At 28.0% G+C, this 27169-nt stretch overlaps 2 protein-coding genes across 2 annotated transcripts in view; one reads left to right on the top strand and one right to left on the bottom strand.

Moving 5' to 3' along the window:
• Bma-sax-2 (Uncharacterized protein) overlaps nucleotides 1-21185 on the bottom strand; it is a gene marked incomplete at both ends in the record, with an annotated part of 37980 nt that extends 16795 nt beyond the window's left edge. Inside the window, 42 exons of the mRNA XM_043076141.1 lie at nucleotides 1194-1304; nucleotides 2945-3070; nucleotides 3247-3315; nucleotides 3667-3857; nucleotides 4230-4341; nucleotides 4953-5161; nucleotides 5612-5873; nucleotides 5967-6192; nucleotides 6665-6858; nucleotides 7251-7476; nucleotides 7714-7841; nucleotides 8138-8374; nucleotides 8614-8850; nucleotides 9001-9101; nucleotides 9646-9884; nucleotides 10143-10297; nucleotides 10727-10886; nucleotides 10979-11075; nucleotides 11437-11515; nucleotides 11720-11836; nucleotides 12355-12475; nucleotides 12687-12863; nucleotides 13259-13459; nucleotides 14003-14172; nucleotides 14517-14585; nucleotides 14690-14812; nucleotides 14902-15031; nucleotides 15232-15374; nucleotides 15723-15878; nucleotides 16072-16156; nucleotides 16248-16312; nucleotides 16569-16711; nucleotides 16792-16948; nucleotides 17198-17378; nucleotides 17511-17668; nucleotides 17841-17939; nucleotides 18300-18437; nucleotides 18571-18781; nucleotides 19145-19309; nucleotides 19623-19780; nucleotides 20231-20390; nucleotides 21100-21185. Of these exons, the coding sequence (XP_042932075.1) occupies nucleotides 1194-1304; nucleotides 2945-3070; nucleotides 3247-3315; nucleotides 3667-3857; nucleotides 4230-4341; nucleotides 4953-5161; nucleotides 5612-5873; nucleotides 5967-6192; nucleotides 6665-6858; nucleotides 7251-7476; nucleotides 7714-7841; nucleotides 8138-8374; nucleotides 8614-8850; nucleotides 9001-9101; nucleotides 9646-9884; nucleotides 10143-10297; nucleotides 10727-10886; nucleotides 10979-11075; nucleotides 11437-11515; nucleotides 11720-11836; nucleotides 12355-12475; nucleotides 12687-12863; nucleotides 13259-13459; nucleotides 14003-14172; nucleotides 14517-14585; nucleotides 14690-14812; nucleotides 14902-15031; nucleotides 15232-15374; nucleotides 15723-15878; nucleotides 16072-16156; nucleotides 16248-16312; nucleotides 16569-16711; nucleotides 16792-16948; nucleotides 17198-17378; nucleotides 17511-17668; nucleotides 17841-17939; nucleotides 18300-18437; nucleotides 18571-18781; nucleotides 19145-19309; nucleotides 19623-19780; nucleotides 20231-20390; nucleotides 21100-21185 (6372 nt within the window). The remainder of the gene's footprint in view (nucleotides 1-1193; nucleotides 1305-2944; nucleotides 3071-3246; nucleotides 3316-3666; nucleotides 3858-4229; nucleotides 4342-4952; nucleotides 5162-5611; nucleotides 5874-5966; nucleotides 6193-6664; nucleotides 6859-7250; nucleotides 7477-7713; nucleotides 7842-8137; nucleotides 8375-8613; nucleotides 8851-9000; nucleotides 9102-9645; nucleotides 9885-10142; nucleotides 10298-10726; nucleotides 10887-10978; nucleotides 11076-11436; nucleotides 11516-11719; nucleotides 11837-12354; nucleotides 12476-12686; nucleotides 12864-13258; nucleotides 13460-14002; nucleotides 14173-14516; nucleotides 14586-14689; nucleotides 14813-14901; nucleotides 15032-15231; nucleotides 15375-15722; nucleotides 15879-16071; nucleotides 16157-16247; nucleotides 16313-16568; nucleotides 16712-16791; nucleotides 16949-17197; nucleotides 17379-17510; nucleotides 17669-17840; nucleotides 17940-18299; nucleotides 18438-18570; nucleotides 18782-19144; nucleotides 19310-19622; nucleotides 19781-20230; nucleotides 20391-21099) is intronic.
• Nucleotides 21186-22568: 1383 nt separating this feature from the next.
• Bm8388 (Uncharacterized protein) lies at nucleotides 22569-26429 on the top strand (the record flags this gene model as incomplete). The annotated part of the gene is made up of 5 exons (XM_001891639.2): nucleotides 22569-22728; nucleotides 23240-23399; nucleotides 23838-23930; nucleotides 24018-25422; nucleotides 26385-26429. 5 exons carry the CDS (start codon nucleotides 22569-22571, stop codon nucleotides 26427-26429), a joined length of 1863 nt encoding a protein of 620 aa, XP_001891674.2.
• Nucleotides 26430-27169: the final 740 nt, after the last annotated feature.

Genomic DNA, 27169 nt, shown 5'->3' with positions numbered 1-27169 from the left:
GTCCTATGGACAAATAAAAGCATAACAGGTGACAAAGAGAACTATTATAAGGAACTTTTAAAATCTGTCTTTTTAGAGCATTAAATTCATGTGCAAAAGTATTTTAAGATAAATCTTTAATTGGTGACGAAAATCACACACACACACACACACACACATATACAAATATATTTCTAGATAATATTAAAACATTATAAAAATTTTTCAAGGATAGATTATAATCGGCAAATCTTTTATAAAGAATTTTCAAAGGAAAATTTTAATGGCGATTATTTTAATGGCGGCTCAAATCAAACATACATCATTTCAATAACATATGGTGAAAAATCGGTGGAAGAAAACAAGGGAAAAGAAAGGGGAAGTAAAATTAAAATTCATTACAACAGGTGCATTTATTTCAATAACTATCTCATATAAAGAACAAACAGTAAATAATAGCACTTTATGTCTAAAACTGATAACAATCTACACTTACTGATAAATGAACTTTTAAATTTGAATGTTAAATTTTTGAAAATAATACATAATATAATTTAAGGGTATGTATTATCTTTTCTATTCAAAAAAAAAAAAAAATCGTTTAAATTTAAAAAAAATAAAACAAATCCTTGCATTTATTATTATTTTATAAAATATTGTTAAAATTACGATATGTAAAAAAATCAATTTGACATTAAAAAAAAAAAAAAAAATTGGATTAAGAACTAAAACTAATCAAATAAGTATGAAAAGGATTTTTTTCTTTTCAAATGTAATAAATTTATTAATATTTCTATCAAAATTGTAAAAGTTTTCCAAATTTATTCACTGATCTTTTTTTTTTTTTCTTTTTTTTAAAATTTTTTCACACAAATCTTTTGCTTATCTTTCGTTCAGTTATTTTCTTACCTTTTCACTGTTGTATTTTTTAAAAATTATAAATCTTATAAATATCATTCAGCATAAAATGATATATGTAAAATTATTTTAAAAATAACACAATCCTTTATCACATATAAATTTTATTTTAATCAATCATTATTTCTATTATAAAAATTTGTACAAGAGATTCCTATCTATTGTCAAAAAAAAAAAAAAAATAATACTTTTCTTATAAAATTTCAAGTAACTTTTTCAACTCATAAAAAAAAAAAACAAAAAAAAGGTAAAGCATAAATTAAACAAACAACAATCAAATTAAAGAAAAAAATTACCTGAGCATTTAAAGATAACGGTGAACATCGTGATAAATCAGCATTACCAGCCAATAAATGTAAACAAGAAAGTATATAAGTATGTAATGATGTTATACTTCTTTCCAACATCTGTAATATTAAAATAAACATTTGTAATATTAAAATGCAATTATTAAAATAAATCTATGCTATGCTTTCTAATTTAATTAAATCAAATTTGTTTAATTTTGTTGTTAATATAAACAATGATATAGTATCAAAATTTATAACTTCTATGTTAGAGAATATTTCAATTGCTCATAATTTGAATTATTTTAATTTTTATCTCAAATATTTTGTTTCTATTGAAGGCACATTAAAGTTTATCAAAGTAAAAGACAAACTTTGTTTATGCTTATTAAAATTTTAATTTCAATCTATGTTTCTAAAGATACACATCAAACTTTTTTTTTTTTTTTTTTCATAAACATCTATTTCTTCTTAATTCTAAAGTATTTTTCTTTCTTTTTAAATATATATTATATAAAATGCATTTATTGTTTAATGTAATGGTCAACTAATGATTAAAGTATTTTCTTAAAAAATGCAAAAAATTGAATCTTGTTTATATTTCATTTCATCTTATAATTAGGCTTATCTTTTTCTTTCTTTTCTCATTTTTTTTTTTTTTTTTTTTGCTTTTTACAGTATTCTCGTCTCCAATTATTTCAATGATAATAAGAGCACATTGATGATAATCAAAATAGATTATCAAAATAGATTGATGGATAATTGTAAAATCTACGAATAGTTTCTTTTTTTTTTTTCTCTTATTTTACTTCTCGTTGTAATATTTTAATAATTTATGATTTAGACAATTTTACCATACACTTTCCAAAATTAAATATAATGAAGTGCTGTAGTTAAATGATGAATTCATCAAAGATAATACAGCAATAGCATATAATATTCCTATCATTTCTCTTTTTTTTTTTTTTCATTATTTAAATTCCTCTGGGAAAACTCGGGTATAAGAAAGGAGAAGAATACAGTCATAATTGTTTTATGACAATTCTCGAGGTAATTGAGCATATATAAATTGCAATTATTCATAAATAATTTGTGTTATTTGTGCCGCTTGTCACAATCATATCCTCAATCATTCTCAATCCTAATCTCATATTATTACCTATTACTACTACTATTACTACAGTTCTTTAAACATAGGTTTCCAAATTTATTCGATACACCGCCATAAAGCTATGATGAAAGATTGTGACCTTTTGGCGGTGACATCATAAAATTATGCATATCTTTCTCTTCAAATCTTTCATATTAAACACTGCAACAGTATCATCACTCTACCATATATACTTCTTATAGGTCACACTACTACACATATCATGCGGTCATCAATCGGTCAAACTATATACGACTTGATAATATGCATTAGAAGAATAATCTAACCAAAAGGAACAATAAAACTAACAATATCTATAATCTAAAAATGATATGCATAAAAATTGTACCAAAGTACTATTATATCAATTTAAGATTTTAAAATTTATACACTTAATTTGTTTCAATTTTACAAATAAATTTTGATAGTGAATTTGAAAAAATAACTTTCTTTCGAAATCAAATAATAGAATAAGATATATCTAAACTTTAATTCATTCTATCACTAAAATATGATATATATATGTATGTATAATATAATATACATATATGTATCATCAACCTTGATGGATCAGAGAAAAAAAAAAAAAAAAAAAACTAGAATTACTAACTTCAGCAAGAAGGACGAACAGCTGAGTATGATCAGGTGTTAAGCCATCATACATATATTTGAATACACATTTTGCCCACTGGAAACGATCACGTGGAAAACAACGTTCGGAGTATTTGTACATCATCTAAAATTGAACTTGGAAAGAAAAGAACTAAATCAAAATAAAATTAAAACAAACTGTGAAAAGCAAAAAAAAAAATTGAAAAACTAATAGTAAACAAAACGTTGAAAAGAATGGTTGATAAATAAGCTTAGTATAGCTTTTAATACAGAATATAGATTTATTGGATGAGAACATACAGATGATAAATGGGAAAGTGGATTATCAACTGATTGCTCTTCCGTTTCTGTTATCCGTTCCGAAAGAAACTAAAATGAAATGTTACCTATTTTGTGGAAATGTACGATTTAAAACAACAAAATGCTTTTCTTCAAAATAAACAAATTTGTTTGATAATAAACAGTGAACTGACATAATTCATTCTTAATCTAGTATGCAATTATTAAAAATTAATTTGAATGAAAAAGTTGAAATTTGCACAATCATGAATTTATTTTTCATGATTACTAAAGTCCCAACAAGAAATTACCTAGCTGAATCTTTAGATTATAATTGAAATGTAACTAACTCTCACAGTTCTTCAGTACAGCATAAAATAAAGACTTTTACACTAAGATAGCATAATGAATTTTATAATTTCCATTTAAAATTTGACTTACCTCAGTTAACTTCCTGGTAATCAATAAGCAAAGTGGTGTAGGTGTTTCAAAATTAAGCAAAAGTAATGGCATAGATGAAGTAATCAGTAAAGGTAACAGACTGCATGGTCCCATTGCTGGTTCATCTATTACTTCCAGACATTTCAGTAGCAATGACAGAGATAATTCATAACCTGATTGTATCGTTGCACCTAGAAATTCCACAATGAATAAAAGTAAATTACATATAACAAAAAATTTAACATTATTGTAACTATTAAGTCAAGCAATCTTTCTCAAATTTTAGATTTTAATTCAAATATAAGACGATAAAAGGTGATAAACTGATAATCTGATTTAGAATACTATTAAAAAGTATGAAATAATGCGTGGATATTCAGCTTTTTTTTTTCTTTTTTTTGATTTTTTCCTTGTTTATAGTATTTTATTACCTTATATTAAGGTTACGAAAAATGAAGAAATTTTTGATTTCAATACCAAAGTTACAAATCAAAAAGACCTGGTAATTTTTCAAAAATAGTAAAGGTAGAAATTTTTCAAAAATTATTTATAGATAAATTCACCTTTTACGATTAAGCCAGCAATACCACTATAATTTTTCCAGTCTAATTGTGAAACTGTTTTTGACAGACGTTGCAAGCATAATGCCTTATCTGAAGCTGCTGTATCAAACACCTGCAAGAAAAAAGAAAAAAACTTTCAGTGAATACTTTGAAATGCATCTTTCATAATCAACGAACTAGTTATTTCTTTTGTTTAAACAAAATGAGAAAAATCATTTAGAAAAGTTGATTAATTTACAACTTAAATTTATTCTTATCAACGGATTTTCTTATTAATAATACTATTCAAGTATTAATGACTTAGTAACAACACTGAATGCAAAAAAAAAAAGTAATGCCGTTAGTCACTAGTTAACATTTAATAGTATCATTAATGAAACAAAGGAGTGATAATACTGATAATTTGCTAGTCATCTAGTTGAAAAATTGAATTTGAAATTACAAGAATAAAAACATTTCATAGACGACTAAATTAATGAGCATAAACTTCAAACCCATACCAATAACATATCAGGTGAGAGATTGTTTCTGAAACAATCATGGCTTACAAGAAAACAGTTAATAAAAAAAGAAGGCAAGAACTATGAACTAGATAATAAACTCGGCACTTTTTTATAAGTAAACAATATTTGTGACATTAGTTTATGACCAACAAAATTTGAAGATATGTCACATTATCCAGAATTCTACTCCTAAATGATAGCATAAATTAATAAGAATAACCTTATCCAATAAATGCAGTGCAAGAAGATATTCGTTATCAAAATTTGATTCAAGCATCGCAACAGCAATTAAGAATAACTGACAAAGTGTTGAGAAATTTTCTTCTCCAGCACCAACATCCATAGTTTTCAAAGCTGTTGCACTTTTACTTCGACTTAAACCTGTCGGCACTTCACGTTCATTGGTTACCAAAACTGAATGTCGCATATCTGAAAAATAAGCTCATGTCATAACAAATCATATGAAACTAATAAATTAAAAAATCTTATCTTTTGTCGCTAAAAAAAAAAGGCAAAAACTCACAATAATTTCGGCAAAACAGCCTCAAACTCAACAAAACATGACGAATCAATAAAATACATTAGGGAAATCCTCAGAACTAGCAATAATTGAACAATTATTAGATATAATAGAGTGTATTTTTCCTTTTAGCAATTTTATGAATTAAAACAAAAGGATCTAGTAGAAGAGTCAGTATATTTAAATTGTCAAAAATTCACTCAACTGTTAGCAGTTAGTAAAAGAAAAATTTTCGTATAAAAAGAATTTTTTTAAAAAAGATTTTAAGGAAAGAAAAAAAAAATCAAAAGATGTTTATAGAATTCAAATGAATGCTATTAGACCTTACTATAAATTAAATTAAATTAAAAAAAGAAAACCTTTTCGTTCACGAGTTGGTGATAACACAGTTGAAAGAGCTGCATTTGAAATTTGATGAAGTACAGCTGGTGTATAGGATGTAGAACGTGTATGAGTAGGACATTGGACAATATTTGGTGCATGAGGTATTAAAACTAAATGAGAGACAGCTATTTGAAGACAAAGCATTATATCTGTTATATAGGATTGTGTCTCTTCATGTGGCTCACCAATTGTTTCTGCTAAACGTGACAAAATATTCGGAATCCATGATGATAATGACTGAAATTATTTAATTAAATTGAATATAAATTTTAAAATTTAAAAAAAGATATTTTAATTCAACTTTTTTATCACTATATATATAGGACAAACCTGACAAAGAGCAGAATTAATCTGGAAACAACGACCAGCAATATGACGATTTGAAGTTGATAATGCCATTCCCATTGATAGCTGTGACCAACGTAATGCTAAATTTGGAATTGCTTCAATCAGTAGTTCAGCTAGATGACGTACCATACATTCGAGCTGTGCTGCACTTTCAATTCGCCATTGTCGTGGTGTCACATCTTCGTTAGCCCAAAGAGGTTTATCCATTCTAAATGATATCAACAGCTATGCAAGTAAATGAATTCGAAAATTTGACAATAATAAATTTAAAATTATAAAAATAAGCTTTAAGGAAAATACTGGTGCATCAAAATTTGAATTAGTTCATTAAATTAAGTATACTTAAAAAAAAAAAAAAAAAAAAAAAAAAACGACGTTTTAAGTGCTTTTCATTTTTTTCCAGTCAAACTCTTAATAATGAATGTTTTGCTCGATACTGTACATATTGTTTTAAATAAAAAATAATTTTTTCAGTGCCCTAGATTCCACATTTATTAGTAAGAATAAGAAGTATCACTTCATGCCAACCTATCTATTTCTCATTAATAATCACAATATTCAGAAAGGATGACCCATTTTTAGTGTGATTAGTATTATTACTATAGAATTTCTAATATCATAATTTTTTTTTTCCTTTTAAAATACTTGCAAAAATATATATAAATTAAAATATAACTAACTTATCAGATAAGCAACATATGAATGCTTGAATTAGATCGGATGTTGTACTAAATAAACCATTATTGCCTAGCAGCATTTGTTGGTATTCATTACATTTCATTGTTGAAAAAGTAGGTGTTTCACCACGTGCAACACTATCAGTACGACTATCATCAGCACTCGATGTGATACTTGCTTGATCGCCCCAATTTATCTAAAATCAAATTTCATAAAACAAAGAAAACAATTTTTTCATAAAGCTAAGAAAACAAAGTAACATGATCAGTAGTAACATAACATAATGAATTAGAGAGATACAAAAATGATAATTGTGATCACATTGCTTTATTGAATAATACTTTATCGAATTGTTTGTTTTTTTTTTTTTAATTTCTTAGCTGTTCAATTAATTATCTTAAGTTTACAGCTCTTTGAATGATCGCTCATGTTACATGAATTTTTAATTATAAACAAAACCAAAATGCTCAATTAATTCACTAGCAATTTCTCACATTGATTTTTAGACAAATTTTAGAAAATTAACTTCATTCTCAAAAATTTTTAAACGATAAATATTACTGGATTTTGTAATTATACGATACAAACCTGATTAGTAAGTAAAATATTCGATAGCTGTGAAGCAGAAACGATTTCACCAGATTGCAATAAAATAATATTAATGATAAGTTGTCGTGAATGATGACATATCAGTGGTCGTAATGAATCCAATCCTAGGACAGCAATATGTAACAACAATGGTATATGATCACACCATTCTTCTGATGAAGAGCATCGCAATAAATCTGTTACATGAAGTAATGCCACACTACTTCTGAAAATTAGGATGAAATTATCAGATAATGTTCAATTAATTTCGATTAACATATTTTGATCATCAAACAATGTTCAAATTTTAATTGGTTTAATAAAAATTTCTTGCTAAATATATATATACTGCTGGAGAATGTAAGGAGAAATGAAAAAAAAAAAAAATTCAAGCGGACAAAACTAATTGTCAATTTCAAAATGCAACAAAAATATCAACAACATAAAAAAAAAGAAACTTTACTTTGTAAATAACAATACTGGTTGAGTAGTGGTTGGCAAAAAAGACGATAGCTTTGAGTAATGTCCTCCATAAGCTGGCATTGGTAAATCATGAATAATACTAACAGTGTCTTCATCTGATGCGTTGATCTGAAATAAAAATTAAATGTATAAAATCCAAAAAAAAAAAAAACAGAAATTAAAAAATCATTATAAGATTTGTTCTGTTAATCATCTTTGAGGAAAAAATTGGGATTAGTTTGATCTTCAAGGAAAAAAAAAGACAACTAAATAAGTTATAAACCGTAAGGAACAGCAAAGCCGATTTATACAATCAAGAAAAGTGTTGAAAATTTCACTAAACTAATATTTCGACAAAAGTTCTATTAGAATTCAAAAATAAATTCATAAATGTATTTTAAAATGCAAAAATATGAAATGAAAACCTTTAATGGACTAGTTGAATCCACTTCTGCAGTACAAGAAGTAGTTTCTTTCATTTTTACTACTGCATGCTTTTCATGTGCTGTTTCCAAAGTATTTTGAAAACGATAAAATGGTGGCATTTCACATCGTTCCAAATTTGCTTTGAATTGCTCATTTATACAATCCATATCGTTCATTAAAATTTTCAGCAAATTATGCGCATTTGAATCCATTAACAAGCAGCATACACGTTTTGTCTAAAGATATTTGAAATTAATTGAAGTAAATTGAATTAAATAACTTTTATTTCTTACTCATCACTTATTATTTCTTCAATGAAACGATCAATTATGTAGCAAAAGTTATTGTATAACATCACTTCATTTTTTCTAATTCATAATTTTAATATTATTTTCAAAAAATCCAAAAAGTTGTAGCACTTAACTATTATATGCTTTTTTGATTATAAAATAGCAAAAATTTAATAAAAACATACGTATGGCAATAATATATCAGGAGATAAGGAAGCCATCACAAATAGGTAATTTATAATTATTGATAAATTTGCTGGATGTGATATAGCTAATGTATTCCATAGCAATGAAATTTCTTTCACATGCTTATCAGATAATGTTGCTGTTAAATAAAGAAGATTGTTAAGGATCAGTTGAGTTGCTTCAATTGAACCCCATCCTGGTTTTACTCCATTACTTTCATCTGTGGCACTCTCTTCCTAAAAGTAATCATTCTTATACAACTTATCACTTTATATCAGTTGTTTATCACTTTGCTATAAGGATAAACTTCAGCTATGTTTACTTACGGATAACATAGATAACAATCAACAATAATAAAAAAAAAAGAATGAATTAATATAACTTACTTGAGGATCTACAAGTTGAACATTTTCCAACCATGCGGAAAGCAGCGATAATATAGCAGTCTTTCTGTTGCACTTAGCATTTTCAACACGAGAACAAACTTCTAAAATACTTTATTCCCAAAAAATTTTTTGAAATAATTCATTTAAATTTGTACTTTTCAGAAGTAAATCGTAAAGCAGAATAAACTGTCAAAAACTTTGGTATCATAATAAGTTATATTAATTTACTTTGTACCACATTTCAATGCATCGAAGAGAATAACAACAATTAAACTCAAACTGTTTCGTCAAATTAATATATCGATCAAGAGTTTAGATAATTCAAAAGCTATTATTTCAGAAATTGTTAGCTTACTTACAGTTGAATAACTACAATTGATAATAATTTATTTTTAGAAAAACTGTTGCTTGCTGATGAAGTAAGTTTTATTCATGTTTATTTGATATGAGTACTAATGCACACGGTTATTTTCGCATTCAATATCATTTTTGAATTTATTAAATTTCTAACATATATATTCTACTTCATTTTAATATTATCTATTGTTTCTATTGCTCTGTGATCAAATTGTTAAGTATTTCTTAATAAACTAATTAAATTGATTTTTAATGCTTGAAATTTAAAACACCTTAAAAAGAAAATACCTGAAAAAACGGACATCGTTATTTTGGGATATGTTTTTGCTAGCAAACGACAAACTTCAACTTGATTCGATGAAAAATTATGCAAATTTGTTAGATTTGGTATGGTCAACGAATCATCCAGAAACTGTCGTCGCAAAAGATGAAGAAGCTGTACTGCTAGTTCAGAAACACGTGCATCACTATCGCCTGCTAACATTTGACAGAGAACAAACAATGAATCGAACTCACAAGGATATTCTCTAAAAATAAACAGCGTTCCTTTTTTATTAAAACAAGAAAAAAAAAAACTTATATGAGGAGGAGAAATTCTGCTCCATTACCAAATTTATTACCAATTTTTTTTTCCTATAATCTTAAATATCTTTTCTAATTCGAACCATAAATTCAATAAAATGCAATTTAAGTCAAAAAATGTCGATTTCACTCAGTGTTAAAAGCAAATTAGTAATAAATCTACTTTATTCTATACTTTAATTTCATATTTTATTCTAACTTACCTTCGTGAGAAAAGCATAACCAATGAACGAAAGCTTTTTGCTGCAACATAAGCAGGTTTAGAATAACAAACGTTAATTGTCCATTCGAGAAGTTGCGATGTTTCGTCATTTAAATCAAGCATTATACTCAACGTAGATTCAAATAGTTTTTCGAGCTGCAATTAGCCAATTTTTCTCTTTTTCTTCTTTCCAATATCAATAATTTAAAGTATGAAAATAAGAGTGAACTACTATTACCTATACTATTATATTAATCAATCTAGACCATAGACATAAATAGAATCTATTAATTCATATTTATATATCTATGATTAATTGATGTAATCAACAAATGACAAAAATTTCTCCTCCTCAAGGGCAACCAATTTATAACTAAAAAAAAAGAATTTTTTTTATTTCATTCATGTATCATGCAATACTTCATATATCAATAATATAAGTTGACGAAAAGTAGCAATTTACAAAAAACTTACATTAAAAATGAATTTGATCTTAAATTCTTAAAAAATATTGAATTTCATTTCATAGGAAAATTTTAATATAACATAAATTTTTATAATTTTTCTCTTAATGATAAATCTTACCACCGGATTACTGGAATCAAGCAAAGCTTCCAGCCATCCATATAAATAACCATCTTCTCCAATAGATTTAATCGGTTCAAATATTGGCCCGCAACATAATAAAGCACACATTGCTTCAACAGCTCTTTGCTCTACGTATGTTCCAACGTTACCATCGTGTCTGAATATAAAAGCATTGCAATAATTGAGGAACAAATTCCCTTCAGTACACAATTTTTCAATCCATTCTAATTTTTGAATTTCAAAACTAACCTTTTATCGGATGCAATACTTCTACTACACCATGAAGTAAATAGGAAAAATAAATTCTGTTTCAAATTATTTCCCAACAAATTTCGCCTTTTTTCTGCTGCAAAATAAATTGCTTTATATCATTTTATATTTTTTACAAACAAACTTATTATCTTATATTTTCACAAACAAATGCTATTAAACATAAAACTATAATAAGTTAAAAAAAGAAACAGATAAGAAAAATAAATCTTAAAACAATGTAACGTCTGATACGCTTCATATTGCATTCGCAGTTATGCTCAATCCAAAACGATTTCAATAGATTGAAAAATGGAAAAATATATTAATTAATGGAAAAAAAAACATATATTAATAGTAATCGATGGAAAAAAAAATAAATACTAATTAGACGAACTACTTAATTATATAGTGCCGCTCACTACATATTTAATTTCTTATAAGATAAATAAACATACGTGTAATACTGTTAATAATCATTGCCATTGTTTTTGCAAAATGCAGTCGCAAATTCGTTAATAATAACATATCACGATCCTAAAAATATTACAAAAAAAAATAAAATAAAAGCTAATCCTAATACAGTACATGTAAAATGTTTAACAACAACGCATTTTTAATAATGATAACTCAATCAATTTGTTAATGTTGCTACCATCATTTGAATCATTCTTACTTATATATATATATTTTTTTTCTTTTCATGCTCATAAAGTGATAATATTGTTACAAAAGGTAAACCTGATCAGATTCTAAATTTTGCCGCATTGAATCCAAGAAATCGACAAGAACAGAACAAAGTCCACTTTCAACATCAATGCAACCAGAACATTGCAGTACACCCCGAAATGTTGCAACCTAAAAAAAAAAAAGTTTTCTTTATTGGGACTTCAACAGATGAGTACGAGAGTGAATGATTCATTCATGGCCTTTTCTGGCTAACTTTTAGTTCTAATCCAAGCATCATTTTTAAATCTGAAGCAAAAAAATTTTTAATGTTTTAAACTTATAATACAATGTAATGAAATGTAAAAAAAAAAAAAATGCCTAATAGTAGAAAGTCATATTATGCTCCCGTATTTATACTTATGGTTCATCTTTGACTTTGATAATAGTTCCTCAGTCATTATATTTTCTGACCTAGCTTTTCCACAGGATACTCATACTTTAGATCTCATAGTTTTGAAATGTACTCCATTTCTAATCAAATGAAAATGAAATACTCTAATTTTAAATATACATCCTTTTCTTTCTTTTTTGTTTCTTTGAAATTTATTGTACTAATAAGCAGAAAACTAATAAAACAATATGAAAAAAAAAAATCAAATGTTTATCGTAACAAAATAGTAGGTTAGTCATTGCAGAAAAAAACCAACTTGAAGTATACGGATAATTTGCAGTCGCAACAAGTCCTTCCGCTTCTTCCTTCGAGCATTATTATCGTTCTTTCGATCCATTACTTCTCTCAGAAGTCCTTTCATCTCATCAAGAAGCGCTCTGTAAATCAATGACTTAGGTTAAAAAAAAAAAAAAAAAACTGGAAAATATTTCATCTCTTGCAGATGAATATGTTATGATATCATTTTTTGATTTCTTTTTTTTTTTTTTGCTGCAAAAATCTAGACTGACGGTTATAGCATTTAATTATAAAAATTATAAGCAAAATTCCTGCATCACAAATTTAATGTTTAATGTTTAAAATACTAACTCAAATGAAAGAGGATTTGTTGATCCAATACCCAAAACGACACTATCACGCATATCAGTCATATGATCCCAACGTAACATAGTTACAACTTTTTGGAAGAATGTAGCATTCACTGCAGCGGATGGTCGTGGAACACGAACGGATGATGCCAAAGAACGAAATACATCATTGTCTATCCTAAACGATAGATATTAAACGAAAATAATCTAAAAATATACTTCATATCTGGTTTAGAAGCAAAGAATCAAAAATTCTATGAAATATGATTTGAATTCCACAAAAAAAAAATATTTAAATTTCAAGGACTTTAATGATATTAATAAAAATTGCGTCAATACTAAAAAATCAATTCAAAACAACGAAAAAAAAAGAAAAAAAAAAGAAATTTCATGCATATTTCGAGTGGACTATTCAGATATAGCATAGTATATCATTATACTTCTCATTGTCAAATATTTTTGCAAACGTTAGGATTACTAGTATTATAATTCAATTTGAATTTATATACATATTGATCACAAAATATTTCTTTTCCCTTTTGTTTGCAAAAAATTTTACTAAAATAAACTGACGATGAAGTAGGTGAAAATCCTCGACTATGTGTAGCTGTATAATCAGTATGTGGTGGTGCTAATGCACAAGCCATTACAAGATACTTCTGCCATAATGATAAATAGCTATCTTGACCAAGTGATTCACCACATAATGGTGAAGCTGTTGCTTTACTTTTTGATGACCGCAACAAAGATGCTCGATTTTCATTTTGTGGATTACTGCAAAGTGGATTACTATCAATAAATCTGAATTAATAAATCTAAACATATCTCACATTTTTAATAAATATGAATGAATATGATCGATTTAAACTGAACTTGTCTCACGTACGATTGATTTATGTTGTTTTGATATACAAGAAAATAGAGGCTTATTATGGCACTGCTATACATAACAATGCGGTAAGTGAATGAATAGATCACGTGGTATATATTGTAGTATATATTGTATAACTTAAGCATTTGTCAAATTATTGTCACTTAGTTGAGTACTTCACGTTTTAGCTGTTTTTGAAATGCACTTTAGTGAAGTTTAATATATATATATTAAAAATAATTCTTCAAATCTCTCTTCTAATCAAAATTCATTTCCCCCAAAAAATTATTAGCAAACTAACATGAAGGTGGCAACTTGAAAAAAAATGCATATAAACAAGTAAATAAAAATATAAAAGTATATATATATATATATATATATATATTTGAAAATACTTTTATGCTTAAATATACAAAGTATATATTTATCTTTAAAACAAAACGTACTTGGGATCCACAAAACTACTGCATGCACTTAAACGAGCTTGTACCACAGGCCAAGCATGAAAAACTGCTGTTGGACATTGCGTTAAGAGAAAACGATGTTCGCAATAACCAGAAAGTGCAGAAGCCCATGGATCCCATCGAAAATATTCATTACCTCTATCACTATTCACCTGTAATAATCTACAATTAGCATTAAAATTAAGAGTTAAATCACTAAATATGATCATTTGTGATACAAATCGGATATTTTGTCAATTTATCTTCCATATCTAATCAATAACTTGAATATATGTAGAAATACGGACCGAAAGTTTTAAATAAATTATAAACAAGTCACAGCGATGAAAAATTGGTCAACCAAGATAAAACAACTCAAAACATTAAATTGAATGAGAAGATGACTAATAATTCGCGTTTTTTTTTTCGTCATATGATTAACATATATACTAATGTACTATTCCTATAATTATAATTTTCCAACTAATTATTATATCAGCATAAAAAATTAGCCTACCAAACAGCTATCTGTTTCAATTGATGCAATTTTATCCGAAGCCGATGAAAAGTCATGATTCCATGATTGCTGCAAATAAAAATATAAACTTGAAATCAGTTAATTCTTATCTTCGAAATAAAAAAAAAAAAAAAAAAAAGAAAATACTGACTTAATTAAAAAGAAAAGTTTACCCTTTCATATAGCGGAACATGCTCGATGTATTTATTAATCACATAAGATGTCGCACTATCCAATACTTCAATTACAGGTGTATCATGTTGTTGTGATGCTACAAGTGTTAGTAAATGTCGTACCTAAATATTTGCAATAAATACATGTTTACAACAGACTTTACTTGTTATATAAAAACTGCTATCACAAAATCTTTTGAACTTTGAATAACCTCTTTCAAAATATTTATAGAAATTTTTCTGGACTGTGTCCTATACTGACACATCATTGCAAGTGCAAAACCTTCTACTGCATGCAATGCGATAGCAATCGAATTTGTTAGCATCGGAGAAATCTGCATTCTGAAATGGCAAACAGTTCTTGCAATTTTCAAATTCAAATAATCTACTGTATAATTCATAATTTTATTTCAAATGTATCATGCACTATATTCTATGTATCTTCAAATAATGATAACACACTTCGCTAATCAACAATGCTATAAATCCTAATATCTAAAATTTTCATACAATTCCTCCAAAAGTAATTTAAATAGTTATACCTCAGAGGATTGATAAAACCGCTATCTCGCTCGGAGCTACCACTCATTTCACGTTTCTTTTCCATATATGCAGCTGTTTTCCACGTAAATAATAACTGATGTAGAAGTCGTAATAATGAATCAAGTAGAAGCGGATATGTGTCCTATAAAAACATCACTAAATTTTGTAAAAATTAATTGTTGGAGTAGGAAAATTAGTTGCATTCTAAAAAGATCTAAATTTCGGAAAAATTAAAGATTTCTTTATGTATAACAATGAGCTCAAATTTATTTTATAGCTATAAATTATCGTAGAATAAATATTAGAAGTTTCGACCTTCTCGAATTTCATATTTCCTATAGAGAAAATATTCAAACAATAAACTATAGGATTTGGAATAATAAGAATTAAGTAGAAGAACAGGAGAAATAAGAGTCAGCGTATAAAAGAACATAAATTTCTTAATTCCTAAGTAGTATTCGATAATGAATAAAAATTAAGAGAGTCTTACAGAAAATTGAGTTGTCATATAATTAAGAAAGGAATGAACAATATCTTCACGCCATTCCGCACATTCACTCATAAGCGCCTGCAACGTTTGTGCTGCATGTACTCGCAATTCTTCGTCGATATGCACATTCATTCGTACTAACAACTCGACAAGCTCCTTTAAAAAAATCAAAACTCAAAGAAAGAAAAAGATGAAACTCGAAATAAAAATAAACCCGCTCTATTTCTGAGGATAAATATATCTGAAGGTAATAAGGAGAATTATATTTGAACTATAATAAGTTCAAAAACGAACAGACTTTGCGTACTTTCTTTCGTTCTTCCAAGAAATTCAATTAGGGAAAACATACCGAATGACTCATTGATTCAGGAAGAAGGCGAGGAATTGCTGCAATACACGTACGATATAGATCCAACTTAGGTCTCACGTCACCACTGAAATCTAACGTCATTTCAGATATATCACAGCATTGCTATATCACACCTAGTTCCAAAAGTCCAAAACTCAATTAATGTCTCAACTCACGTTAACAGCTCTTCCGGTTCTTTCCCTCGCGTATGTGCGGCAGTCATCATTAACGGCTTCCCAACCTATAACAAAATTTATACTTTTGCAAATTATCATGAAACATAAGCAACTAATGAATGGAATCTTTAGTTCGCAATTTCTATCCCACTTTTATTTTAAATCAAAACTATTTAATAGTAGTAAGATAATAAGGCTTAAGTAACTGATTAGACATCAGTACATATCATGTTCATTCCACGAAGCAAGTAGATTTGAATGTATTTTCGACAAATGAATACTATAGTATGATTCGAATAAAATAAGAATAAGGTAATATACCTGTGAATCCAACGATCGTAGAATCGAATCAAAAGCTCGTCTACATGGTGCATAGTATAGCTCAATGCCTATTGAACGAGCAATTTCTGCTGTAAGAGGGCGAGAAATGTATGTTTTCCTCAACCTTTGAGAAGAACTTAAAGCTGAAATATGGTATAAATTAGCTAAATTGAAAAAGTAAAGCAAAGTGAAGTACTATTCATTACTAGTAGTGTTTTCTTACTCATTGAACGTGGCATATCAGGTGGTCCTTCTTTCTGCTGCAAACTATTTGCTATGACCATCAAGGCTCGTATTCCGATATTCATACGTTCCGGATAAATTGAACTCTTCAGTACACTGTGCGCCCTATTGCAACCCAACAAATCAAATATGATTTCCTAAAAAATTAAGATTAGGGAATAATCTAATTATAATTCTTCCTCCTTTAACGAAGCTGATGATAGTTATATTTAATAATGTTATAATTGCAAAACAGGCTGAAAAAAAAAAAAAAAAAAAAAAAAACAAAATTTATGCCCAGTCAAAATTACTGCATATGTAAGCTAAACGTAAAGTATTAAGATTCCAATAAAAGACAATGCATGTAGATTAAAATTAGGAAACTGAAAGCTTATTATTTAACATACCCTGAAAGCAAAATCAAGCTTTTGCTGTGCTATAAAATGAATAATTTTAACGAAAATATTCAGCGGTGCATCACGTGGTACAATAGCTCGGTTTCCTTTCGGAAATAACGAATTACAAATTGATTCCAGTCTATTTCGCGTGGTCGTATTACCCTCACAATTATTTCGTATCACATATACCCTATAAAATAAATCACTTCAAAAAAAAACTGACTACTCATTCAAATTTCATTTCCAAGATGTAGCATAAGCTAGCACTGAAAATTACTAATACATTAATCCTACTCACTGCAGAAAAAAAAAACTAACGTACCAGAGAAGCCGATATAACGATTCCAGTGCAACTCTCGAAACTTTCGAATCTTTATTTTTCAGGCTAGCTAATGTAGAATTAAGAAATTGTGCCCAATTCATCAAGAAAAATTTACTCTGACTAATGCAAAGTAAGCATGTCAGCAACGGATATGCTGCCTAAAATACAATTATCATCTTTTGCAAAGATACTCCATTTAAAAGGTGAACGAATAGTTATGATAAAAAGAACAGCGTAAATTATGCAAAGATCTGAAGAGAAATAAGTCTTTAACAATAAAAGACAAATTATATTTAACAAAAATCCTAAAAAGAATACAGCTATTCTTACCATTTTGTCGCGTTTCTTATTAACCAATTCAAATGTAGGCGCATAAAGTTTATCAACAAATGATATTACTGCGGGTATATTTGCTTCTGTTTTGATTTGCTGAAAATTTTGAAGCGTTTAAATTTTTATACATTATCGAGGAAACTGCTAAAAACAAAGTTTTTAATTGCCTCTTAGCACCTTTGACTTGGATTCTGAATTCTAGTGTAAATTACCTGTGATATGTCCAATACAACTTAATGATCTTTTGTTATCCTTTTATCTAATTTAATATACATAGTGAATTGACAAAATGGAACTATTTTTCAAATAAATAAAAAATATCTAAGTGAAAAAAACTTTTCTTTAGTGTGTTCAGTCTAAATTTCCAGGTAACGAAAGCTATCATAACTAATAAACTAAAAAACTTATTGTAATTTAAAATACAAAGAAAGAAAAAAAGAAAAAAAAAAAACAAACTGCTGCAACTGGAAGAAGAATCTCAACCAGTAATCCAGCGATTGCATGCTTGATATCTTTTTGTTTTACATCCAAATAATACTGTCCAAGTTCATCTAAGAAACGTACACCAATTTCAAATTCAATGATGTCATTGGTCTAAAAAGAAATGAAAAAGAATTATATAGTGAAATCATAAAAATTTAACTACCTCATATTTAATTTGAAAGTTTAATAACACATATTAACTTTTCACTTCTAAAATGGAAAATTAAATTAAAAAGCACTCTACCTTTATTCTGTAAAATTTCATAGCCATCAGCAAAGCGATTATGCAATTCATACCAAATGGAGTCATTGGATTCTCTTTTCGCAGTTCATCTAATGTGCTAAGAAATGTACGCTGTATTAGAACAGCATGCGTTTGTGATAAAACACCAAGGACTTCAGCATAACGTTCGGCTACCAGCAAATAATTGTTATAATTTGAACCATACGTTGCACTTAAAAATTAAATCTATAAACCAAAATGAAATCATACTAACAATAAATAAATCTATTCAAAATCATCAAATATTACAAGTACTTAATTCAAATTCTAATATCAAGATAATGAAGTAAATAATAAAAAAAAAAATGTAAATCGAAAATAGCATCCGATATATACATTATCTTAATGACCTGAATTTTTCAATTATTTACTTGCTATTTCAATATTATTAACTTATTACACTAATGTTGTTATTAACTTATCATTAGCTTGTCTAGAAGTTATGCATTTACTTAATTTATATAAATTCATTTGACTTATTTTTTAAATTTAGTTTCCACTAGTTTAAGCACAGAGATACTTCATAAAAACATACATATCACGATATGCAACTTCGTCAAATGCCAAAGACACAATGTATGAGACGGAATTATCGCAGATAGTAGGGAAAAAGTGTAACTGTGGTAAAACTTCAATTAATACGATGCAGAAGAGATAATTGATTGCTAAACGCTGTTCATCTGATTTTGCGGTTTTTTCACTGCAATTTGAAGCGTTCAAAAAAAAAAAAGTGATCAGCATAACGAAATGACAGAATCAAATAATTTAAGTACTGGTTGCTTTCCATTATATAAAAAAATCACTATTAACTGTATTTAAAGAAAGATAACACAACTCAAATTATTGATTTCTAAATTACGCAGTTAATGCGACAAACAAAACATAAATTTGTCACTTAAATTATAAATCAAAAAATATATAATAAGATCAAAGACAAATATTAAAGCTGTTCCAATGAAAAACTTATACAGATGAAAGTGTTACATTAGAATATACCATAAAACAACTTATACCTCAATTCTTTGAAACGGTCCAATTGTTTTTCATACCAACTGACTAATGTTGCCAGAACAGAAGGTAAGCAATGTTCACAAAGCGTATTCAAGACTCGTAGAAGATTTTCTACGTATGTATCCTCTCCAATTTGAAGTGCTTTATTAATGTTACGTTCCTATAATAAATAAAAATGTAAACAGAAAAATATTCACAGCAAAGATTCATCGTAAATTTAAAGGAAAACAAACAACAAATTCATTATCACCATAATTTTTGGTTTACATATTCCGTAAAATGACTGAATTATTTCAGTAAATTGAAGAAAATGAAAAAAAAAAAAAAAAATACGTGAGGAAAATTGTTAAACCAAAAAAAATGTAAACAAAGATTCATCATAATAAAACCATTTTGATCTACCCCAGAAGGTAAATGCCACTAGTAGAAACAAAGCAGCATAACGTTATGAAAAATATGGTCAGGAATCTAAGTAGAATCTCATGAAATAAAGAGTAATCTAAAACGTATAATATTATGAATGAAAGAGCAACAACTTTGTCTAACTAGTTTTAAAGTAATTAGTTGAAAAAAAAAAAAAAAAACATTGCAACGAGCAGCTAACACTTACGATGTCGCCATCTTCGATAGATTGAATTCGACGATCGAAAACAATGAATAATTCTTGCAATAATGACTTGACAGCGAAATGACCTGGTGGAGATGCAAAATCAACGGCAGTTGTAGTGACAACTTTTAACGAACCCCATGGCAATTCAGCTGCTACAACCCTGAAAAAAAAAAAAAAAATAAAACTGTTTAATTCTAAAATTTCAATTAATACTAAACCATGAAATTTCAAGATGTATTGTGAAAATTCTTATATAACCATTAAAAAAATGTGCTATCACCAAATAGCATTTTCAAGGTTAATATCAATTACAAAGGGATGAGAGTGAAAAATTGAGTAAATCGACAAGACTAATGATTAATACAGAATTATGTTAAGTAGTACAAACACTTGTGCTATTTCAGAAATGTATACATTTCTGTGAATGTGTTTGGAGTGTGTATATGAAAATAGCGAATGCGATGGAGAAGGAAGAAAAAAAAAATTATCAGTAATAGAAGATATATGATACAAAATATTCTACAATGTTACATAAAAACATGAAGAAATATTCTTACAAAATATGACAGATAAAAAAGAAATAATGAATTGAAATGAATGCTGCGATCCTATTTTACTTTTTTTGCATCTTCTTTGCGAGATATTATATGGAAAACTGAAGTGATTTCCAAAAACTTTAATAGCAGCATCCATTAAAAAGAATGATGGATGAAATATTATACTTAATTAACTCTTCAATTATAAGTCGTAAATTTCAAGACTTCTAGCTGCATCATCGTCAATTTTGGTATCTAGAACAAGACAAAAGACAGATAAGCAAAATTTTGTCCAATAATATCTAATAATAATAAGAAAGATAAAATGATTACGCATCAAGTGTGCCAATATGGCTCGAAGTTGGATCACTACGACGTCGTAAAAGAGTTTTCTTCACCGTGTCCTTGTCTTCCTTCATTATTATCTAAATATCAACCGATCGTTCCAATAAGACGTGTAAATACCGCTTCATCGATAAAGGCGCAAAAAATTTCCATCATCTACAAATTAGCCAATTAATTATCAGTGAAATAAAAATGCATCGAAAAATTATGTTACGTATAAAATATAATAATGAATTACACCAAGCATACTTCAATGTCAACAATACATATTACTACAATAAATTTTCAACATTCATACTTATATTCCATTAATTAAACTTTTAAGAACAAAAAAGCTCGGACAATATCTATGAATTTTTACATAGGTTTCAATGTTACTTACCATCAATTTTATTATACTAGTAAAGTCTTAATGCATATAAAAAAAAGAACACTCAACAATTAAATTAATTTTAGTCAATGAAAACTAGTTAAAGCTTACCTCTTTGCTTTGCTATTTAATGTTTAGTAATTTTCTATTATCATTCATTCAATCATTTCAAACACATCTCTGTTTTTTCTTCTTTCTAAAAAATTGCTCAGAATGCTGCTGCAAAAATTCAAATAAATTTTTCTTAAAAGAAAAAAAGAGAAGGATTTTCTAAATTTATTGCTAATATCATAAAAATTAAACGAATTTATTCATTTCCAAAAATGAAAATAATTAACTATGAGACAACATCTTTACATAAAGAACATCGTTTAGGCCGTCAAATATTCATTGCTCGTTTATTTTAGTTTTTATGATTTTTGATTTCTTGACATCATAACTTGATAAAATGGATTGGCAGTAAACATTAAGGTTAATTGAATTTACGTTTACGAGAACATTTGCCGCTGCATATGACATTTTCCGCTTTTCGCTATTACATCAAATATTCTGTGGTGAGTGATATGAGTTTTGGTCTCAAATTATGAGCAAAATGCTTATAATAATTGTCATGTTATTTTCCTTTTTTTTTTTTCTTTTTCATGTATTCATAAATAAAAATTATCTCATTTATGATAGAATTATCATTTTTGGAATTGTTGAATTTTGATTATTTTGTAAGATTTTTTTAAATGAATTTTACAGATATCTATCAATATTTCTATTGCTGATCATGTTTATTTGCCCGCAAATTTTGTTTTTCATATTTCTTCCTAATTACAATATTTCATGGCGATTATTTATTTAGTTATGATTAGTTCAGAATGTTTATTATATAAGAAGTTTAGAACTTTCTATACCACTTAGTTGTCATTAATTCATATCTCTGTGAATTCAGTTTGCATTTCTCGGATCGTTCCTTACTTTTTTTCCATTTCCCTTAATACTTCGCTTATCGTCCTGATTAACGATAAACATTACATTATTTTGTAATCAAAAATGTACATCTTTTATTACTGAAATGTCCTCCCATTTTTTTCTTTTCAGGATGGAATTTAAGGATTATAATCATGCTTTAATTCACACCGTCCGTAATTCGCCATATTTGTATGATCCATCCAATAAACACTACAAAAAAGGACGGTCAAGGGTGGAATTATGGGAGGAAGTATCGAAGAAGCTTCAAGCGATGGGATATAAAACTACAGGTTATTATTATTGTTTAGTTGGCAGTAAGAATAGTTGCCTCTTTCATTCTAAAATAATTGAAATTAGGTAAGACTAAGGTTGAAACGTTTTTGATGATTATTTGTAAACAGATATATTTGTGTTTTTTGTTTTGCGAAAGTTAAGAAACTAAAGTTAAAAAGGATTCGTCATGTTGTCAGGAAATCACCAGTGATATAGCAGTAAAATTACTTCAAATTTATGCTGTTCGGCATACTGGATAAAAAGCAGCTAATTGCAAGGTGCTACAAACTTTAAAACTTAAATTCATGGCTTCTACATATTTGGTTTTTTTTTGGGATCATACAGGATGAAGCCAGTTATAATAAAGGAGATTATTGATCAGCTACTGCTACTGCAATTATTTCGATCTTTGTTGTCGATGAGTCAGCACTTGATTACTTGCCTTCTCTGTTATTGAATGTTTTTATCGAAGGTAAGAATTTTGTGGTAAGATAACGTTAGTAATCATAAATATTAAGGATGTTGCAGGTGAGAAATGTCGTGAACGCTGGAACTGCTTGAAGGGACGATTTGTGAGGGAGCGAAATACTTTAAAAAAGTTGAGATCAAATTCACTGCCTTATGTTCCAAAATTTTCATTCTATTCTGCAATGAAATTTGTGGAACCGTTTTTGCCTGATTCGCTTCAGTTAGTTTTTTTTTTTTCTTATTTCTTTCCTTCTTGCTAAATTTAAACTTTGTTTTGCCTTTATCGCTTATTCGACACTTGCATCTTTTATATTAAATAATGGTTTTGTTTTATTTAATATTGCTATGCCTCGAGATGATCTTGGTGCTATATTGCCATAGGACATTCAATAGCAATGTCTTTTTTTACTGCTTTGAAAATATCTTCAATGCGTCATTGTATATAGTGACTTCGCATTAGTGTAGTGACTTCGCATTAGGGTAGATTTGATTCATCAAAGTTGAATAACATACCTTTTTATCGCTTTTAAATCTTGCATCACGTTTACTGAACAATTTCATCATCGAAACCATTTGATATATTTTTGTTTTTAACTCTTTTTATGAAAAATTCGGATTTGGTTGTTTTACCAGGGCAGTTTTGAAAGACCTTTTTCAGAAAGCAGCCATGTGAATATAATCCATTAGATTTTCAAGCATCCGTGAAATACGAGACCAGCTCAAACAATAACATAGAAGAAAGTATTGACAAGTTAGTTTTGGATTTCGTTAACTGTATGCATAAAAATATCAGTCCACGTTTCGCATTGAACTTAAGCCTGTTATCTTTTCCTTTCAGACAGCTTCATCGATTATTGACACAAAATGGTACAACAGCAAATCACGATGCTATGAATGCAAACGAATTTGTTGATGGTTCACAAGAATCTCAACCATCAGCTGCAGTTGCAAGCAATAGCGTAACGGTACATGCATTGCAAAAAATACCATTGGTGGGTACGGATTGTGCTCAAATTTATCCTCTGAATGAATCTTCTTTTACAAATGATCCATTTGTGGTTGATTTGACAAATACAAAATGTTGGAATGACATTGATCAAGCTTCGTCTAGTACGACATCTTGGCAATGGTATCACGATGAGCTTCTGAAATTCGTCAATTTTTTTGAAATACCATCGTATCAGTCAGGTTCAACATATGATAAAAATACAAAAATCATTCCAAGCTGTAGTTTTCTAACCATGCTTATTGAGACTAATCTATATTTATACACTAATTTACCAATACGAATGGATGATATTGTGCCTCGGATGCTTTTGGCTTTGTATACTGGTCTGCTGGATGAAGGAAGCGGTGAGCCATATTTCTCACATTTTATATGGCCGTTAGAATTGGAACGAAATAGTTATGATTGGGATGGAGCAGTGGAGACAATCATTTCACGATATTCGTCATCTGTACCACAATCTGTTGATGGTATTATAAATACTATCATGGTGCTGTTGAACTTTGATGATAACCATGAAGATGTCCGAAGTTTGGTTGAGCAGCTTATTCAAAACGATTTGAAAGAATCTTTGCTGCTTAATTTGCGGTTACTCCTTTGCGGATTTCAGTTATTAACTCTGAAGACTTCTACTTTTTGCAGTAATTTAAATCAAATTTTGGAAGAATCATTGGATGGAATCATAAATCCATTTGTTAACTGGCAATCTGATCAGTTCCGATTGAGTTGCATACAAATGAATTTGCAACAGTTCAAAGCAACGATAGCTTTTACTACTTATCACTGTACTCATTTGGAAGGGCGCAGTAGTTCTGTTTTGCAGAAGTCATTTTTCCGCCATTTTATATTTCACAATATTTTGTGCTATCGATTGATTTATGACGCTCAAGAAATCAGTTCTACTCCAATGCATGAATTTTCACGGTTCTTCTTCACCGGTGTGATGAAAAAGCAACTTGAAATCTTGTATACAGCACTGAATCTATATCAGGACAATGGTTTCCGGATATCAGAAAGCCGCTTTCATGGATTTAGTTTTCCGGAAGATGCCACAGCGCTGTATTTTCCAATTTGCCAACTTCTTTCACCTCTATTCTGTCTCTGTTTGACTCCAAAAATGATACCCGAACTCTACGCAGTACTGTATGGCTATATCGATAAGACGGCAGTTGGTGAATATAAAATTGAGGGATTAATTGAATCAGAGCAACAACGATGGATAGAAGAAGGACGTGAAGTAAGCGTTGAATATATTTTGATATTAGAATTAAATTTCTATGTAGCTTTTAGCTTTTCTTAATTAAAATCTCTGATCTTTGTATCGATATCGACGAAACCTTTGTGTTGATTCATTCTTTTACTATGTTCAACCACGAACATTCGATTTGAAATTTATCTTTTTTTTTTTTTTTTTTTTCGCTTATTTACGGCTAAATTAGAAGATAAAAAGATTGTTATAGGAAATTTTTTTTTTTTTTCATATGGAAAAAATCCATAAATTTTTCAGAAACTTTTGTTAAACTCATCAGCAGCAGTAGTTATCTTAATTACCATTTAGTCACATTCATATGCTAGAAAAAATTACGTTTAACTATTTACTCCTAAAATGAAATCTTTCATTTTTATTTGCCTTCATCTAGTGACTATTCATTTTTGCTGTAGTTCATATCTTCTTATGATGTATTCCAATAAAATCAAGAAAGATTTGTTTAGTCTTGTTGGTTTGAAATTCAAAGTTATATAACATCCTAGGCTTTTGAGTCCTAGAATCTGCAAAGTTATAAGTCCTTAATTATTAAAAAATTTTTAAATCAATTTTCACAGTTGAGTTACCTTAGCTTACCTTCTGCTAATTTTACTTTTTTTATAATGATTTCCTATTGAATTGCATCGTTTTTTTTTTTAATTCCACTGTGAAGTGACATGACATTCTTGAGACAATATTGGTCGGCAGGATTAATTATCCTGGGAATGCATATATTTTGCTTCAGATGTGACTGAGTTGTGAAAATCGATGAATTTAATGAGGTGCTAAAGAGATAGAGGGATATTTTAATTACATATTAAATTAGAGAGCTGTTATATGCTGTTCATTATATAAACCTCTTTTCTAACTGAACATTTGAAAATAGTTAAATTGCTCTAATAATGAGAAATAAATTTGAAATTTCAATAATCTCTAATTGATTTCTTTTTCAGGTGCGGAAATTAGTTGAACATCGAAAAATAAATATTAACAATTAATTGATCCAGGACGAATAAGTTTCATTTCCTTCCCGAACATGTTTCAAGTGGTTCATCAGCTATTTAATTTTGATTCTTTCAGTTTGCAGTAGAATGATAAGCTTAATGTTTCGTTCAAAGTGATTTGTCATGTTGCTATTTTTCAACGTTTATTCATCATATTTATTTATTAGGACAATGCTTTTTAGTTATTGGAAAGATATTCGATCTAATCAATCTTTTACATCTCTCTGCTTTACATAATAATTCCCAGTCTGTGCGTATCTACTTTTATTGTGGTCCAATTTCTTTTTTTTTTTTTTTTAAATTGCTTCTAATTTTATTAAGTTCGCGAGTAGGCAAAAATACTTTCATTTTTTTTTTTTTTGCTTTCTGTTGAATTGTTAGGTTGATTTCGTCCTACGAAATAAATTCTTGATATATAATTTAAAAATAACGATAAAATTATGATAGTATAAACACTGACGAAATTAATAAATGGTAAGAAGTTAGCATATAATTTGTGGAATTAGCTACCTCATATCTGATTTTTAAAATTTCTCCATACAGTAAACAAGAATGATCAATTACTAATTTGAGCTTTTTTGATAGTTTTTAATTTGTCGTCACAAACTGATAGTGGTTGTATTATTTCTTAAATCATTGCAGTTATTTTGATCAGATTAATTTTTTAGTATATTGTATACTTACATATATTTTTGATTTTATATGTTTTGTATGTTTTTCATTCAAATAGGTTT

The sequence above is a fragment of the Brugia malayi genome (assembly GCF_000002995.4).
Source record: "Brugia malayi strain FR3 genome assembly, contig: Bm_v4_Chr1_scaffold_001, whole genome shotgun sequence".
NCBI classification, from domain to species: Eukaryota; Metazoa; Nematoda; class Chromadorea; order Rhabditida; family Onchocercidae; genus Brugia; species Brugia malayi.
This window is presented reverse-complemented; position numbering and strand designations above follow the sequence as displayed.